Below are 18525 nucleotides of genomic sequence, written 5' to 3'. Positions count from 1 at the left end.
CCTACCGCAGTCATGCCGGCGGACGGTCCGCTGCTGGAAAGGCTCCAGTGGAGCTGCCGCAGTCATTTCGGCGGATGGTGCGCTGGTCTAAAGGCTCCGGTGGACCTACTGCAGTCATGCCTGCGGCAGGTCCACCGGAGCCTTTAGACCAGCGGACTGCCCGCCGGCATCACTGCGGCAGCTCCACCGGAGCCTTTCCGGCAGCGGACCGTCCGCCGGCATGACTGCGGCAGCTCCACCGGAGCCTTTCCAGCAGCGGACCGTCCGCCGGCATGACTGCGGTAGGTCCACCGGACCCGCGGGGGGCGGCGAAATGGCCGTCTGCCTAGGGCGTCAGAAACCCTGGCGCCGCTCCTGACTGGCACACATAACCTTAAATGAGAGTGAATAAATCAAGACTCAGCACAGCACTTCTGAAAGGCTGCCGACCCTTCTTCTATACTAACCCAGCTCACGTGGCCCCCAGCCAGGAGCAGAGGCAGGAGGCTACTATGAGTTCTCAAGAGACATGGGCTGTGTGGCTGCACGACTAGGGACACAAAGCTGGGCAGCAGTGGCTCTGTAGACATATCACGTTAAGATCACTGGGCACCAACTGTGCTGAGGTCTGGGATGGCCCCCAGGCCTCCGGGAGGCAGCTCACAGCCTAGGACCAGCCCCCCAGTGAGTCTGTGTCTCCCGCTGTCCCCCTGCTGTGGAGAGAGCCCTGAGGCCATATCGCCCTGATGCCGGCTGACTGCCCCGGCCCTCGCCTGCGTCTCCCGGCTCTCACCCCCTCCGCAGTCCCGCTCTCCCTCCCTCCAACCACCGCTCGCCTGGCACTCAAGAACGCCCCTCCCCTGCCGGCCAGGCCCAGCCCCTCCGCCCACAGGGCCGCCCGGGACTGCCAAGCGCTAGCCGGGGCCAGTTCGGCCTGGTGGGAGCCAAGAGACACTTGGAATCTCCCCGCAGACGACCCTGGGGCCGGATGAAACCTCCAGCAAACCGCCTCCCCGCGCCCTGCGGGCTGCAGCCCGTTCCCTGCCCTAGCAAGTGGCTGGAGCAGGACTTCGCTGCTCCGGGCCCCCCTCCCGCCGGGGAGGATCGGACTTGAGCCTGCGAGGGCGGGACCTTCCCGCATCTAAGATGGCGGCGGCAGGGTCACGTGGTACGCGCTGAGGCTCTGGCTCGCGGCGGGGTGCGGGACATGGCGGCGGTGGCGGGAGCGGAGGAGGAGCAGGAGGAGGTGGGTAGGAGTCCCCAACAACGGTGCAGGTATCAAGTGTCTGCGTCTGTGCTCCGGCTTCTCGCTGCTGCCAGGCCTGATGAGTGGCGGCGGTGGTGTTTGGCTGCCCCTCCTGCCGGGGGCTCGCGTCGGGCAGCCCGAGGCTGCGATCCCCGGCGCTTCCTCCCCTTGCTGCACCCTGTCTAGCACCAGAGCCCCGGGCGGGGCGGGGCTGGCCCCGGAGAGTGTCTGGCCAGGCGGGAAGCGGCGCTGGGCACGGCGGGACAGTGAGGTGTCAATGACAGAGGGTGAGCGGGAGCCCTCACTCCTATTTTCCCGCAATATTTACACCAGATTGGTCATCAGCGCTGCCTGCGTCCCCGCACAGCCCTGTGGCTGTGCCCCCACCCTAGGGCAAGGCGGCAGTCATGCTCCCCGCGCTTCAGTCTTTGCTTTCTCTGGGCTGGCCTGCAGCGCGTATTGGAATCAAGACTGAACGCTGCTGGGAGCAGGTGTGGTGATCGCAGATATGCTGCTGCTGTGTGAAAATGATAGCGAGACAGTACATTGCTTTGATGTCATACTGCCTGTTCCCTCTTGGGTTAGCTGGTACAAAGCTGGGCTTGGTTGAGCCTGCTTCAAACTCACTGCTACTACCTGTTACTCCTGGGGGAATTCTATGCCAGTGCATGTGTACAGAATTAATTTTCCCCACAGATTTCTTTCAGGGAAAGGGAAGCTACAAGAGCAGTCAGGCCATTCCCTAGTAGCACAGGGACATTGTTTCAGTCACCTGGAGTAGCTGGCAGAGAGGTAAAGCACTGCGGGGGTGGGAACACCCCAGCCAGTGGCTCTTACCCTAAGCCAGGATCACCTGCTAGTCCTGTCTGGGCTGGAAGCAGGAGAGGATGGGACTTCCTCTTCTCCTGCAAGGAGTGGCCGAGGCTGTGTCAGACCCATCCCTAGAAACCTCCCCCAGCTGTAAGAAGCTCAGCATCCTCCCCTGCTTACTGCCCCCATCACTCCTCAGCTGTGGGGGGAGGGGCCACTGTATGGGGAGCTGTTTGCTCATCCACCCAACCCCTGTGCATCCAGACCTCCCATATCCAGACACATGCAGTACATCCAGAACTCCCCTAGCCCTCCATACCCAAAAACACCCCACTGAACCTCAGTTCCTATATCTGGAGTCCACCTGGACCCAGAACCTTTGCCTCCGGATACCTGCACCTAGACCACTGTCCACTAGGCTGCCTGCACCCAACCCCCCACCCTGATGCCCTGCATCACCCTGAACCCCCAGATTCAGACCCCCACACCACTGACCCCCACCTAGCTGCACCCAGACCCCCACACCCCCAGCTTCCAGACCTCTCTGCTGAGCTCCAGCCACCTTCACCTCAAAGCCCTTGTAGAGTCCTGTTGCCCCTACACCTGGAAACACCCCACTCCCAAACGAGCCTCTGTGCAGCCAGATCCCCCCATACCTAGACCCCCCACTGAGCTGCCTGCACCCAGATTGTCCCACACACAACCTTCTCACTCCACACCTGGATCCCCTCACACTGAGATCCTGCCTGCCCCACAACTGGTGCACCTGGCACAAAAGAACAGGGCCCTAGGGTGTTTCTGGGGCAGACCTGGTCTTGTGCTGTGTCAGGGTCAGGTGTAGCCTCACTGCTGAGGCCATGTCTTGGGAGTGTGGATGCTGCAGGTGATCTCCCAGCTTCGTGCAGCCAATGGCCTGTGCTCCCCTCTGCCATGCTGGAGCCTCTGCATTTATTTATTAACAAATAAAGCTTAAAGAATTTTAAAATATTATGCACATAATTTTTATTTTTTTGGCGCAGAATGCCCTCAGGAATAACCTATGGATCTGCTACCTTGTCAAGTTAGCACAGACTCATAGAAATGTTGGGCTGGAAGGGACCTCAAGAGGTCATCTAGTCCAGCAGTTGTCAACCAGGGGTCTGTGAGCCCTTTCAAGGGAGCCGTGGAGCCCTGCAGCTGAAGCCCCGATCCCTGGTGCCTCACCGGTTTCCCCCACAGGGCTGAAGCTGGGAGGCATGGGGCTGAATCCCAGAGCCCTGGTACTCCCGGTGCGGCAGAAGCCCTGAGCCCATGGGCGGAGTTGGGGACATGGAGGGCATTGTTCCCCTCCCGCCAAAAAAAAACCTGCAGCACAAGAGCACAGCAGCCCTGGGGCAGCCCCTCGCCCATCTCCTCTCCCTGGCCAGGTCAGAGGTGGGAAGCTGGAGCCAGGCAGTGTGAGGCAGCTGCTGCTGCTCTCGCTGGTGCCATGGAGCAGGCAGGAGCAGCGTTCCCTCCTCTCCTTCTGGTTCCCCAGGTTGAAGCTGCTCCTCAGCTCCCAGCCCCTTTTGCTCCTGTAGAGGCAGCTGGTAAGAGCCCACCCAGGTGGGGAGACCTGACTGTATGGCTGGCAGACCTCTCCAGGAACAAGGATCATAGGGGAGTCCTCACAGCACACAGCCCTTAATACCCCTCTCACTACACCCTGAGCTACCCCCTGCTTGCACACCGCCCCTAGCACCCTTCTCCCTGCACTGAGCTATTCCTCTCCCTACACACACAGTTCCAACTACCCCTCTCCCTGTACCCTAAGCTATCCCCTCCCTGCACCTAGCCACCCCATGTGTGCATAGGCATTGACTTCCCCTCTTCCCAGTGGGTGCTCAACCCTGCCCCTGCACTGCCCTCACCCTGCCCCCATTTCACCCCTTCTCCAAAGTCCCTGCCCCCATTCCACCCTCTTCCCCCAAGTCCCTGCCCCTGCCCTGCCTCTTCTCCTCCTCGAGCAGGCTGCATCCCCACTCCTCCCCCTCCCTCCTGGAAAGTCCTAAACACCATTAAGCAGCTGTTAGGCAGCAGGGTGAAGGGAAGCGCTGGCACTGCATGTGGGGGGTGGAGAAGGGGGCTTGGAGGGGGGAGCTTGGCTGCCGGTGGGTGCAGAGCACCCAGTAGTTTTTCCCTGTGGGTGCTCCAGCCCCAGAGCACCCACGGAGTCAGGGCCTATGCCTATGTGCACACAGCACCAGCTACACCCTCCCTGCATCTTGAGCTACACTGTCTGCACCCTAAGCTGTTTTCAAACTTTTTGAGCTAAGCCCTCTGCCTTTGAATTATAGCTTTTGGTTGTCTGTTCCCCTCCCCCCCAACCCGGACAGGCTGGGTGGCCTGGTGAGATGAGTTAAGGGGTGGAGGTGGCACTCCCTCCCTGTTCCCCAATAGAAGTCAAACTACACGTATGCCTAAGGCCCCTGCCCTGAGACCTCCCCTGCCACTGCTGGGCCCTGAAGTTTTATAGCAGTTAAGGGAGGCCTCAGAAAGAAAAATGTTGAGAATCCCTGACCTAGTCCCGCCCCCAGTGCTAAGATAGGATCAAGTAAACCTAGACCTTCCCTCACAGATATTTGTCTAACTTTTTCTTAAAAGCCTCTGCTGATGGGGATTTCACAGCCTCCTCTGGAAGCCTATTCTAGAAGTTAACTAGTCTTGTTATTAGAAAGTTTTTCCTATTAGCTAACCTACATCTCGTTTGCTGCTAATTAAGCCCATTATTTCTTACCTTACCTTAAGTGGACATGGAGAACAATCCATCACTGTCCTCTTGTAACCGCCCTTTGCATATTAGAAACTGTTATCAGGATTCCCCACCCTTCTTTTTTCTAGAGTAAACATGCTCAGGTTTTTTTAACCTTTCCTCATAGGTCAAGTTTTCTAAACCTTTTAGATTGTTGTTGCTTTCACCTTGACTCTCTCCAGTTTATCCACATCTTTGTTGAAGTGCGGTGCCCAGAACTGGATACAATACTCCAGCTGAGGCCAGGTCACTAGTGCCAAGTAGAAAGGGATAGTTATCTCCTGTCCCTCTCATGTGAAACTCCTGTTAATACACCTCAGAATATTAGCCTTTTTTGCAACTGCAACACGTAGTTGGCTCTCATTCAGTTTGTGATCCATTGTAACCCCGAAACCATTTTCAGCAGAACTACTACTATTTCCCATTTTGTAGTTATGCATTTGATTTTTCCTTCCTAAGTGCAATACTTTTCATTGTCTTTATTTAATTTCATCTTACTGATTTCAGACTAATTCTGCAATTTGTCAAGGTAATTTTGAATTCTCATCCTTGTCATAAACAGATAGCTAAGGGTTAATGTCTCTTTCACCTATAAAAGGGTTAACAAACAGTAACCTGAAACACCTGACCAGAGGACCAATCAGGAAACAAGACTTTTTCAAATCTGGGTAGAGGGAAGTTTTGGGTGTGAGTTCTTTGTTCTTTGTCTTGTGTCTGTGCCCGTGCCCTCTCGGCTCTGAGAGTGATTCTTCTATCTCCAGGCTTTCTAATCTTCTGTTTCCAAGTTGTAAGTACAAGGATAGTAAGACAATAGGTTTATATTGTTTTTTTGTATTTACATGTGTGTAGTTGCTGGAATGTTTTAAATTGTATTCTTTTGGAATAAGGCTGTTTATTCACTTTTTTTCTTAAGCAATTGACCCTGTATATTGTCATCTTATACAGAGACTATATTTTATGTCCTTTTTCATTCTTTTTATATAAAGCTTTTTTTTTAAGACCTGTTGGAGTTTTTCTTTAGTGGGGACTCCAGGGAATTGGTGGGAGGAAGAAGTCAGGGGGAAAATCTCTTTGTGTTAGATTTACTAAGCCTGACTTTGCATACCCTCTGGGTGAGGGGGAAGAGAGATTAGCTCTCTCTCGGTACTTGTGTTTCCAGGACTTCAAACAGGGAGGGTAAAATCCCTTTGTTTAGATTCACGGAGCTTGCTTCTGTATATCTCTCCAGGAACCCAGGGAGGGAACACTTGGAGGGGAGGAGGGGGAAGAGAAATGGTTTATTCCCCTTTGTTGTGAGACTCAAAGAATCTGAGTCTTGGGGTCCCCCAGGGAAGGTTTTGGGGAGACCACAATGAGCTAGGCACTGTATAATTCCTGGCTGGTGGCAGCAATTACCAGGTCCCAGCTGGTAACTAAGCTTGGAAGTTTTCATACTAACACCCATATTTTGGACGCTAAGGTCTAGCCTAGCCTATTCTCCAAAGTAATTGCAAGCCCTCCCAGCTTGGTGTCATCTGCAAATTTTATAAGCATACTTTTGATGATTTACAAATGGTAACATTTTATAGTGTAAAGCAGCAAGCCTTTGAGGCCCTAGAAGAATGCAGGTTATGATAGTGGCTTTTATAATGTGGACACCAGTCAGCTAGGAAATGGACTGACACCAGTTCATTTCACACAGGATACTGGAACTAGTGTTATTTGTATTACGATAATACCTAGAGTGCACAACTGAGATCAGGTCCCAGTTGTGGTAGGCACTGTACAAATGTACGAGATGGTCCCTCCCCCAAAAAGCTTACACAAGATACTCCAAGAGTGGAACGGGGAAACCGAGGTACAGGGAGGCGAAATGACTGCCCAAGGTCACAGAAAGTTAGTGGTAGAGAGCGAAGTAGAACTCAAGTCTCCCAAGTCCATTTGGTACTTTATCCATTGCACTGCATTGCCTCTCCAATGGAGTCATGTTTTAAAAATTTTCCAGTTATAACAAAGTTGATTTTTATTTGAGATGTTTATTTTTGTGATAGTAGAGAACTGTGATGGCAAAGCCAGATTGTTACATGTAGACAACTGAAACTGGAAAAAATACTTTGTTATATAGGAGGAAGAACTTTGAAAATAATACTGATACTGTCACATTATTTTACCATAACCTTTAAAAAAAGTGTCATAGCTACTCATAAGCTGTAAAATCAAACTTGCAATATTTCCTTTGCCACACTTTTAAAATTAAATTGTGTATTCATTGATCATTATTGTAAAATGCGTCATGAAAATTGGTCATCTATCTTTTATCTTCAGAAAAAGACCCGCAAGAATCAGTCAACACCATTTTCTCCTCCTATACTGCCTGTCCCCTCAAAGTAGGGAATTACAAGAACAAATTAAATGGAAAGGCAACACACTGTAAACAGATAAAAGGGAAACAAATTAAACTTTATAATTAACCTATAAAATTCACTGCTACAGTATATAATGTTGAAGCAGTGTAAGATTTAATTAAAAATATGAATAAGTATAAAATGTGCTGTTACACTAGCTAGCATAAAATTATAAGGGCTGTCCGTCTTTATTCTTCCAGGTACAAACTGAACACTATCTGAGGTCGAATACAAACAACCTTCAAATTCAGTTGCAGTTTTGGTGACATGGACAGAATGTATACTAGTTGGATATTATTTTGCTCTAGTATAGCAATGTCTTTGTGGTGTTTTGCAAACAAAAATGTAGGTCAAATTTTGGTTCTACAGTTCTAGTTTTGAGGGTGGTCTGTTCTAATAGCAAAGTAATAGACACATTTGTGTTCGTGTTAGAGTTCGTTTATTTAGTGTTCTAAATATAGGATGCGTGAGCTTTATACGTTTATTTTGCAGGAGCAGCTGGTCATGGTGGAATTATCTGGAATTATTGATTCAGACTTCCTAGAAAAATGTGAAAACAAATGCAAGATTTTGGTGAGTTTGACTACAACATATTAGCAAAGAGGCAAGTTTTTATTTTTGTGAACTAGAAGAAATTTTAGGGCCTCATTGAACTCAGTGGGCTTTGGATCAAATCCTTAGTGCAGAAATATGCAGACTATATGGGCGATAAGCTGCCCGTGGTCTGTGCACAGATCAATTAACATTAGTGGACAATGTGAATGCATATCAAAAGTTCCCTTTGGCCTGTGAATATCCCCTTAGGCAAAATTTAGGGTAAAATTTCCAAAAACACCCAAGTGACTTAAGGACCTAAATCAGAGGTGGCTAAGGCTTGTGAGTCACTTATGCCCAGACCCATAAAGGGATTTAGAGGTTGAACTCCTAACCTTTGCATGTGTAGCCACCCAGTGGAATCCACAAAGAACAGGTTAGGTACGTAGGTTCCCTATAAAATTCATGAAGGGAGAGATGCCTAAGAATGGGATCCACACAAACCAGCACACTTGGTGGGAACTTGCCTAAACTAGCTAGTGTGAGATGCTCAGGAAAGGGGTGTTTCCTACAAACTGAGGATTGTGATTCTGTATGAAGAATAAGCAGGAAGAGCCAATAACCTGTTAGATTATAAATCTTGTCCCTATGCCCTGTATAGTTGGAAGTGCTCAGAGCCAGCACAACTTATGAGGTTCTGTTGCAGAAGGGAGGGCAGGATTTTGGAACATCATGCAAGGGTCCCAACCTCTGTACTGCAAGGCTATGTTCAGTGGGGACTTCCAGCATCCCTGCGTGCAAGTGGGCTTTGGGAAGGCATATACTCAGTAGATCCTCTGGCTGTCTCTGCCCTCCCCCTTCAAACCATGCCTCCCCAGGCCCCAACCCAAAGAAAACGCACTCCCAAAATGAATGCACAGGAGCCACAGAAGCTATTGTAAACCTGAAGTTGCATTAATGGCAATGAAATAGATTTTGTACTGAACTGCAGCCAGAATAAGGATTTCTTCCACCCTCTTGTCCACACACAAATCCCCCAGCGTGCAGCCCGGAAACTAGATAAAGGTTTTGTCCCTTAGAGATTAATTTATTTTCCATGCAAGTAAACTTAGTAATATAAAACTCTGAGTTAAAATACTGTTTTCCCTGAGGCAATTACATACAGTACTTTTTAAAAGCTGTTAATAAATGGGAGATTGAATACAGGTTAGTTTATGCTCCTTTGGACTTCTGGCAACTGCCTCTTGCCTCTACATGCTATAGCCTTTTCCAGGTCAAAGACTTTTTAAAAGGATTCAGTCAGTGGGACACCATCAACTGAAAAATAGTGTTTGCTTTACAGTCATGTACGGAGTATAATTAATATAACATCTAAAGTTACTATGATTGAAAGAAGTTGTCACCCCAAAATATTTATTTGTTTACTTCGTTTCACAGCATTTTGTGTTTAGTCCGGTTCACTATTTTGTTTGTATAGTCACTTCCCTGTTGATTGTGAGACACTCTCACAGAAATGAGAGGAGAAAAACACTTTAAAAATAGGGGAAAGTGATTGTAAAACCACAAAAACTTGAAGAAGGAAACAGAAGCAGGACTAGTGCTGGAAACCACTTTTAACTCACTTTTAGAAATTTACTTGATGTTAAGTTGACAGTGTCCCTTTATTTTCAGAGATCTGCTGGTTGCATATAAATAATAGCTTCCTATCACTGCTATTGGACTGGTAATGTGTCTGCGTGCTGTTTAGGTGTTGGTGTACTGTGCAACCTTTTTTTCTCCTGCACACCTTTCTCATTTGCTTACCTAATTGTCTGAGATATACTGTATATCTGTTTCATCTAAATCTCACAGTTTAGGAAGATTTTGAGTCTGTAAACTGAAAATAAAGTTTGCTTTGCGTATGAGATTAGTATAGTGAGAAAAATAAACAGTGTGATAGAATAGACTTGATTTACTATTGCTAGTTTGCATTCCATGTTCATTTTTTGTCTTGTACTGCATATACCATTTCAGGGAATCTGTATATAATGTTGGCTTTACTGTACTTGTCATACCAGTTTACCAGTTGTTTTCTCTAGTCTTGGTGCCTTGCCTTGTCTAGCTGAAGCATGACTTCAGTGTAATTTCTGTCTCTCCTTGTTCATAGGGAATAGACACAGAGAGGCCCATTTTGCAAGTGGACAGATATGTCTTTGCTGGGGAGTATGAAGGTAGGATAAGATTATATGGATGAAACCTCTCATTTTCAGTGTGACATGCAGGACCCAATCATGAGAGATACTGATCCAGCACTCAGCTTTTTGAAGTACTGGGCCCTTGGCAAATAACCTCTGTTATTTCTCAGCTAAATATCCTTTGTTCTCCATAGATACCCTTGGAACCTGCGTGGTGTTTGAAGAAAATGCAGAGCATGGTAAGTGATATATCTTGTATGTTCTGGCTTGTAACTGAGCTGAAGCTGTAAGGTTCAGATAATTTTCATGTTTCAGATGATGTGGATGTTCACTAAAATGAATCAATTAATTTATTTATAGTGGACGCAGAAGGAAACCAAAAACTACAGCTGAAATACAAGTGCCACACGGTGAAGAAGCTGAATATGACACGGACGCTTCTGACTGAAAAGAAGGAAGGAGAAGAGAGCGTAGGTTAGTGCACCTGGTCCTATACGTGGGAAGATGTGAGATCATACTGGGACTAAATCTTATCTTTGATACCAAGCTGGAGACAGAAATTAGTTTGACCATTTAGTGCCAGTAAGCATCCAGGGCATTAAAGGATACAAGCTTTCCATTCTTAAACAACAGATGATATATAAACAAATTAACTGAACTAAGAATTAATTTTAGCTATTTGTAAAGCTTCCTGTGATTTTGGCCAAACTACTTTCCATTTTGATATGCATTCTGTAGGCAAGTGAAGTTCTGGTGCACTTGCTTCAATGATGTTGTACCATTTCACAATAAGATTAAATTTTGCCTTTTATCTCTAGGCCGGAAGTCAATGCTGTTTCTGTATTTAGATATTTACAGCAATACTGCTCCTAGCAATGTCTTATTCTGCTCATACACAGGGTTAAGAATAAAGAGCCATTTTATGCTAAATTTATACATATTCAACTGGAAGATTACATTTTATGGTATTAAAAAGTCATCTTGCGAACGATCTAGATGTGAAGGTCTGATCACAGATGGGGGGTGACTTTTACCCATAAGATGTAACATTTCCTCTCCCTACCTAATACTACCTATTGATTTATTAAGAAATCATTCATTTTAAAAGTTAGTGTAATATAGTTGCTTAATTAAAACAAAGCCACTGTAGGAAATGTTCTAATTGAATTCTCAAGCTTCCTCACAAGCAATTCAATGCTTGCACATGACAAACACTTAGTATTCATGCATTCGCCACTTGACACATTTTGATTACTGTATTGAGAATGTGTGACTTCTGAAGAGCATACGTACATGAGGGAAGAAATACGAGTCCCATTAGTAATCTGTATTTGCAGTACTTGTTTTTAATAAACTGATCTACAGACCTGCTGTACCACTTTTCATTAGTAGTCATTCTTAGACATTCTCAGATGCCATGTTCCATCAAAAGTTATTTGATATTCTAAACTTAAATTAACAAATCTTCATTCTGCATCACTAAAATATATTCTCAGCATCTTGAATCATATGGAAACAGTTTTGGAACTTGCATAGGTGCTGTGTGGCACCTAGATACAACAGTGTTGGCACAGTACAAAATAAATACCAAAGAATGGTAAACTAATGTCTGTGTGATCCACTATTTCGCTGGTATTATAAATAATTGGAAAACCAACCTTTGAATTAAAAGGATTTCCCCCTCCTGTTATTTATAATGCAAGTGGGATTTTCTGTCATCATAAATGCACTAATTCTAAGATAAATAGGAACTGGAAAAGGATTATCCTGCTAAATAATAGTTTTTAGTTATCCCAGAGATACTTAGACATAGTTAACCAAGACACAGCCCTAACTTTCAGGGAACCTTCAACAACCACAAAAACTAGTGGCCTCAACTCCTGAATGTATGGTGAGACTCAGCTCAAAGATAAAGATCTATATTCTTGAAAAATGTTATTCCTATCCCAGTTATTCTTTTGGATTAGGCAAGGAAATGTTGACCTTTACAACTTTGTACCATTTATTTTTATGTATCACTGCTGTGGAAGAATGGAAAGCTGTTAGATAAACAAACAGAATCAGCATGAGAGAGACACACACACAACTCAAATGCCAGTAAATCAACAGAAGGCATCCCCATTAAGGGGGAAATACCATCCCCATTAAGCAGCCCTCATTGCTTTGATGTACTATTGGTTTTAATCTCTTGAAGTGTACTGTAATTGAGTGGCCCCATTTGTGATAGCAATAGGTACCATAAAAATTGATATATTACCAAATTTTAAAAATGTAATGGGCTTAGCTGGTGGTTTTACACAGCACATGGGAGACCATATTTCGATTCTTGGTATCTGTGTAAGTCGAAAATACTCAGGAGTCAGCAGTAGTAGGTGGTGTGTTGGAGGTGGACAGGTGTTGGGTCATCTAATAGGAAACACTGGCTGATGTGAAGAAGCAGTGGAGCCAAGGGCTTATTGGGGGCCCTGCTCAGCTAGGAGAACAATAGTTCTGATATGTAGCTCTCAAATGCAAAACAAATGAAAATGGCTGATTAGAAATCATCTGTATGGTGGGGATTCTGAAGACCCTCCCTCAGTTCTTAGAAAAATTGTTATACTGGAGACAAAAACCAGTATAAGCAAGCAAACAAACCTTCTGCCCCTCAGAGTTTTATGCTGTATTGCTTCAGGACAGTGAAAATTAAGCTGCTATTTGTCTTAACTACGAATTTTTCTCCTCACTTCAGCATATGAGGATCCTAGTGAAAACAGCAGCAGGAAGTAAGGACATTTGGGAGAGATTTTGCTGTCTCCAGTTTGGAAAACGGGTCACAGAAGTTTCCTTTCCTTCTCTCAAGTCTTTTTGTAGCAGAAGCTTACGGCACACACCACCTCATATGTAATGATGGTTTTCCTCAAACATAACATTACCTTTGTTGCATATTTCTAGTTATTTTTTGAGGCTAAAACAATAAACTCGTGAAACTAAGAAAATATATTGTCTTGCTGTTAAAGTCTCTCCTCTCTTTTTTTTTCTGAGCAGGTGGTGTGGAGTGGTTACAGATTAAAGACAAAGATTTCTCATACAGCAGACCTAATATGATTTGTAGTTTTCTGCACCAAAATGAAGATTCTGAGGAGTCAGCTCAGGCCCAGGACAAATTGGCAGACAAGTTGGAGGGAGAGGTCAATGACAGAGGGTACTCTGACCTAAATAACGAACTGGAGAAGCAGAATAGCATGGAAATGGATGACTCTACTCCTCTCATTGATAGCCCTGCCTCTAAAGCAGAGAACTCTCCTTCAGGAAGTGCCCAGGACATTACCGTAGATGATGCTCCTAGGTGATGTCAAGTCTGCAGCGTCCAGAAGTGAGGATTAATGGAGTTAGTTAATATTATGAACCAAATTTTTAAAGTCACCTCAACTTGACCTCCACTTTATGTGAGTAATTAACAGTGAGTGCAAAACATGCATTTCAAGCTAGGGTCTTTATTTACCTCTGAGCTGAAGACCAGGAACAAATAACTAAATGAGGAGACACCATTAAAAAACTCTGATGCATTGCACATCCATGAATATCAGTAAAAGTAAATATTTTCTTTGTAAGATATCCGTTGCAAAATAAAGCCTTGATATTTTCAGTTATAATTTCAGCTTGGGGTTTCATGTCGTTACGAGGGTGACCAGATGTCCTGATATTTGGGGCTTTTTCTTATATAGGCTCCCCCACCCTCTGTCCCGATTTTCACACTTGCTATCTGGTCACCCTAGTCCTTACCCATGTGGACATTCCTTTCAGGAAATGCTATACAAGTGACCGATTTGATAAGATTGGTAGGCACCATATGAAACACATCTTAGTTGTTTTTGATAGCCTATTTTTTTTCCTCCCTCCACTCCGTATGGTCCCCAATAGGAGACCACTTCTGGTCAGGATGTTTCAATCAGTTGAAGTCTGCGAGTGATATAGGGTTTTAATCTTGTTCTGTCAACAGAAGGCGAAACTTATTCTTTACTTAATTTTATTGTAACATCTCATTGAGTTTACTAGAACCTCACTTAACCCTGTTTTGTCCAGCTTGCACCTGTCATTCATTGATATAGACTTGACTTTATGTATAGTATTGCTAAAGCGACACTAGTTAGTTTCAAAACCTCCAAGTTGAAAATTAAAAAAAAACAAACTTTAAATCATGTTGTGAATATTTTTGAAATAATTCTTTTAAAAACACTTTCAGGTGTTTTTGTTTTTGTTTTTTTTTTTTGCTCCCCTATTTGATTAACCATTATAATGCAAGTTTCTTCCTTGCATACTGTTTGTTTGGGGGAAATAGTGAAACTGCCATTTCATAGCATGTTATGTACAAAGTAAACATTGCATTGTTTTGCCAACTTGTTTCAGACAGTCATAGTAATCTTAGATGTTTTTAACTATAATAAGTACAACGTTTTCAAACAAAAATGTGACTTTCGCACTGACTCTTTTTTCTCTAATTTAGTGTGTATTCTCTATGAAAAACTGTTATGGAACAGAGTGAAGCAATATGGCATTTGTGGTGTCCTCTGTTCTCCGCTAGCCCATTGTGCTCACCTTTCTGTTGTTTTCAGTGTTTAAAGTAACAGCACAAAACAGATTTTTCATTTCTAAATGTTATATAGATATGACATTGGTCATTTTGGCTGCTGCACAGTGGAAATATTGGTGGAAGGTGAACAAAAGATAGGATGGAGAAGTGAGTAAGACTAGCTGGCCCAGCATTAGAGATACAGGGCCAGATCTTGGTCTGGTGTAATTGGAGTAGCTCCATTGACGTCTTCCATCCCAGCCTAGAGTAACTAACAAAAATATTTGTGTCCTGGAATAAATTTATTGTGGAGTTTCTAAATTAGCATTTAGAAAGGTGTTAATCGATTGCCAAGTAGCTGAAGTTACAACAGGATCACAACTCTAATCTAGACATACTTGGTATTTCTTCCCAGAGCATTTCCACTGGGAAAATTGGGCCCTCTAAGAGACTGTCTAAATACACACATTGCCCTGGTTTAAATTACATTGTGTTGGTTAAACTAATACAATTTCTATATGTGGAGACTTTTATGTAGGTTTAAAACAAGTTTTTGGTTTGGCTTGCACCTCAGTATGCTTACCAACACAAGATAAATGATATAAACCAGGTTTAAATGGCAATAAATAGCCAAACACACAATAGCACTGGTTTAACTGAGTATAAAATTACATCTTTAGTTAACCTCTGTATGTAGACCAGGTCTAAATCTCCACTGGCAGCAGCAAGAAAATGCAGCTCTACCAGTGATAGCAAGAGAACTTTTGCCCTTTCTACACTACAGCTTCCAATATTCCCTAGTGTTAGGCAAGCTTTATGATACTGTCCTTCTGCTGTGAGAACCAGAAAGCATAGATTAATAGTTTTTTAAACATAATTTGGTCTAGTGATCACTACACGTGAAGTACTCAAGGACAAATTCAGATATAAATCAGAGTTAGCAATGAAGTTTTGGCTACAAGGGAAAACATAAAAGGAAAAAAACAGTTCATCTTGTTCCCGAGTAACATGGTTCATGGTAGAAATATCGTAACTTTTTGCTTACGTTTAAGATAAACTGTTTTCAATAGTAGCCTCCTAGCATAGCATCCTCCACTTTCTTTTGTTCTCGGCTTTGGTATAAACACATTTTTATGGTCTACTAGCAAATGTTTTTGATTAGGTATAAATGTGTCTGTGATGAAGAAAGAGGAGTCAAGGTTTTCAAATATTTCCAGGCTCTGCTCTTCCCCCATAGTATTCTCTAATCACTTTCTTAATAGGATTTATGTTATGCTACAATTCCTATTGTATGTAAACAAAGATGTATGTCAGAATACATTGTTTACCAATAAAACAGGTATTTATTCCTAAAACCAGCATAACTATGTAATAATCTAGTCATTATGAAATGTAGGTTGAGTAGTTCATCCCCAACTTTCTGAGTACAGCCCAGAGGCTGGGATAGCCAGTCCAATGGGACCTTATTTCCTTATTCACCAACCCCACTGTCTGTTCTTCAATGGGGAAGTAACAATTAGGTCTCCGTAGTTTTTATTCCTCTTTCTGAATTCCTTCCACCTTATGGACTTAGATCTCCTGTTGAAAGGCTAGCACGGAGGGCTTTAGGGGGAAGCTGTTATTCCTCTGTTCTGGGCTAACTCTGGATGCAGACCCAAAAATGTATGTTTATCTGCAAAGCATTATGCCAGCCTAACTTCTGTCTGAATTGTTACTTGTTCTCAGGGGTAAATGTGCTGTAACTGTTGCAATGGGAGCCTCTGCCTTGCACTGGGGCAGCTAGCAGGTTTGGGCCATGATTTAAAATGACAGCTGCACCTTCTGCCATGGAGACCTAGTTGATGTGCTAAATGTGGCATCAGAAAATGCCTCCTTGTCAGATTTTGTTAGTGGCAGCACAATCTGACACTGAGTATGTATCATGTATTAGTTCCTCATCAAAAGATGCTTTCTTTTCTTCTCATGCACAATATTGACCCTATCAAAATGGGCTTCCTTTCACCTTTCCTCATCCCTCCTTTATTTCAGAAGGGTACAAACAGTTTAAAACATGGAAATAATTTGGCAAATGTGATACGTTTGAATTAATTTGTTAATATATCTTTACCATAAACATTTTTATTTTTCTACATTTAAAAATAGTGACCTTACCATAACGATTATTAAACTTCAAGATTGAGTACTTTATTTAGATATAATTTTAAATGTTCATTTTTATTATTAAATACACTATTGCAGCAGTACACTCTCCTTAATGTCTAAGGCTTGTCTGCACAAATATTAAGTTACTAAATCTATTATTTTGGGTGACATTTGACATACCTTGAAAGCTATTAAGAAGTTACTATTTTTTTTAACAATTATATATTATTTTTAAATAATAAAGGTTTTCTTGAGGAAAAGCTAATTAAATAAAAATCTGAACTTTATGGATCACACATCTACATAGGACGAGAACAATCACAAATGAATAGTCAGATTAGATGGACCAAAACGTTTAGGGTCTAATCCAGCCTAAGGGGATCCACCTTTGTCTTGAAGGACTGGGATATAAATGTTTTCGTTAGTCTTGGCAAATTGACTAATCCTTTTGAGGGCTCTATAGGGGAGGGCATTTGTGCTCGCACACATTCTCTCTCGCACACGCGCACGCGCGCACACACACACACACAATGTTGTTAGGAGAACTTTTCTGTGCTCTGTGTGGCACCCGTCAGCGTCCTCTATTCAGCTGTTGACAGGCTATTGATTTGGGATTTTGATTTTTTGTTTCCTCTAAATTGACGGGATTCTTTAAAACCCTCAAACCATGTAAGTAAATGTAATAAACGTTAAACTATCATACGGTTCAGCCACTAGGTGGCGATGTGTCATACCGTACCTGAGCATACAATAGCTATACCTCTCAGCAGTGGCTGCACATTAAAGGATCGTATAGTGAATACATCTGGTGTATATTTGAGAAGGAAGCTCTGTAGCCAGTCCATATCTGGTACAGAAGCCTAGCCTACTAGTATCAGTCCTGCAGTCTACATGTACAAGGAGTACATTATACAGTGTCAGAAGTCAAGGTAGCCCAACTGATGCCAGAGAAGGCAGAAACAGAAGGAAAACAGCAATAAAGGTTGCAAACTGAAGGAACAAAGCAACAAAGGTTGCAAGTTTTAAAACATGCTGCCCTTCAGTGCTTCAGGGAACTTCAACTTTGATACACCTTCAGAATGGACAGACTGGAAGCAGTATTTTACAAAATTGTGCATTGCTACAAAACTGCACTAGGAAACTGGAGATATTTAGGAATCTTCTTTATTTTATGCTGTGGGGAAGCAAGCAACACATATTTTTAAATCTTTTGCCTTTACTGAAGACGGTCACAAAGAGGACTATGAAATGGCTCTGACTGTTTGATGCATACTTTATACCTCAAGAAATGTGATTTATGAAAAAGCATGTTTTTACCAGTGAATTTGAGAACCAGAAGAAAATAAGAGCTCTTTATATGAGCTCTTTTATAAGAGCTCTGCATCCTTTGGCTACCACTGTGATTTTTGGGACTGCAAAACATGAAAATATCAGATGCAGGATTGTTATTGGGTAACAGACGAAAGCCTCTCATAGCAACTACAGTTAAAAATGTCTTCACACCTATCCAGATAGCAAAGTTGTCTGTGTGCTGCTGGCAGGCCAGATGCCAGCTCTTGCTCAGGCTGCACGCTTTAGTTAAGAACTGACAGACTGATAGCTGGGGAACAGACAAGTTCCACCTGTATGTTAGTTTTGCTCAAAATAGGTATTAGTCCTATAAGAATCTATTTAGTGTTTAGACTCTATGAAATGCTTGTAAGTTGCTGCATGCATTAATCTCACTTGTAATGCCAGAATTCCATGCTATAAGACAATATGTTAATTTATAACTTTGAAAATGTTTGCTCTGACCTTGTGAACGCACGCAAGGGAATTGCCCATGCACCATCCAGAAGGAAAATTAGGTGAGCCATTAAGGAATATCACAATACTAAGGATTGATTAATGACCCTAATGCACCAGGAAAATGTTACCTGCAAGGAAGCTCGGCCTGT

General features: G+C 43.7%; 1 protein-coding gene across 5 annotated transcripts; it reads left to right on the top strand.

Moving 5' to 3' along the window:
• Nucleotides 1–856: 856 nt before the first annotated feature.
• On the top strand, nt 857–13529 carry GTF3C6 (general transcription factor IIIC subunit 6). 5 transcript variants are annotated; one of them, XM_050951436.1, is made up of 6 exons: nt 857–1225; nt 7688–7762; nt 9870–9933; nt 10092–10136; nt 10258–10371; nt 12922–13529. In XM_050951436.1, exons 1-6 carry the CDS (start codon nt 1187–1189, stop codon nt 13224–13226), a joined length of 642 nt encoding a protein of 213 aa, XP_050807393.1. In that variant the 5' UTR covers nt 857–1186; the 3' UTR covers nt 13227–13529. The 5 variants fall into 5 exon arrangements, with proteins under 5 accessions (XP_050807393.1, XP_050807392.1, XP_050807396.1 ...); XM_050951435.1 differs by having other exon boundaries at nt 7685–7762; XM_050951439.1 differs by having other exon boundaries at nt 858–1147; nt 7682–7762.
• Nucleotides 13530–18525: the final 4996 nt, after the last annotated feature.

This window comes from Gopherus flavomarginatus, chromosome 4 (genome assembly GCF_025201925.1).
Source record: "Gopherus flavomarginatus isolate rGopFla2 chromosome 4, rGopFla2.mat.asm, whole genome shotgun sequence".
Taxonomy (NCBI): Eukaryota; Metazoa; Chordata; order Testudines; family Testudinidae; genus Gopherus; species Gopherus flavomarginatus.
The sequence above is the reverse complement of the archived record's forward strand: the minus strand, read 5'-3'. Positions and strand labels throughout refer to the sequence as shown.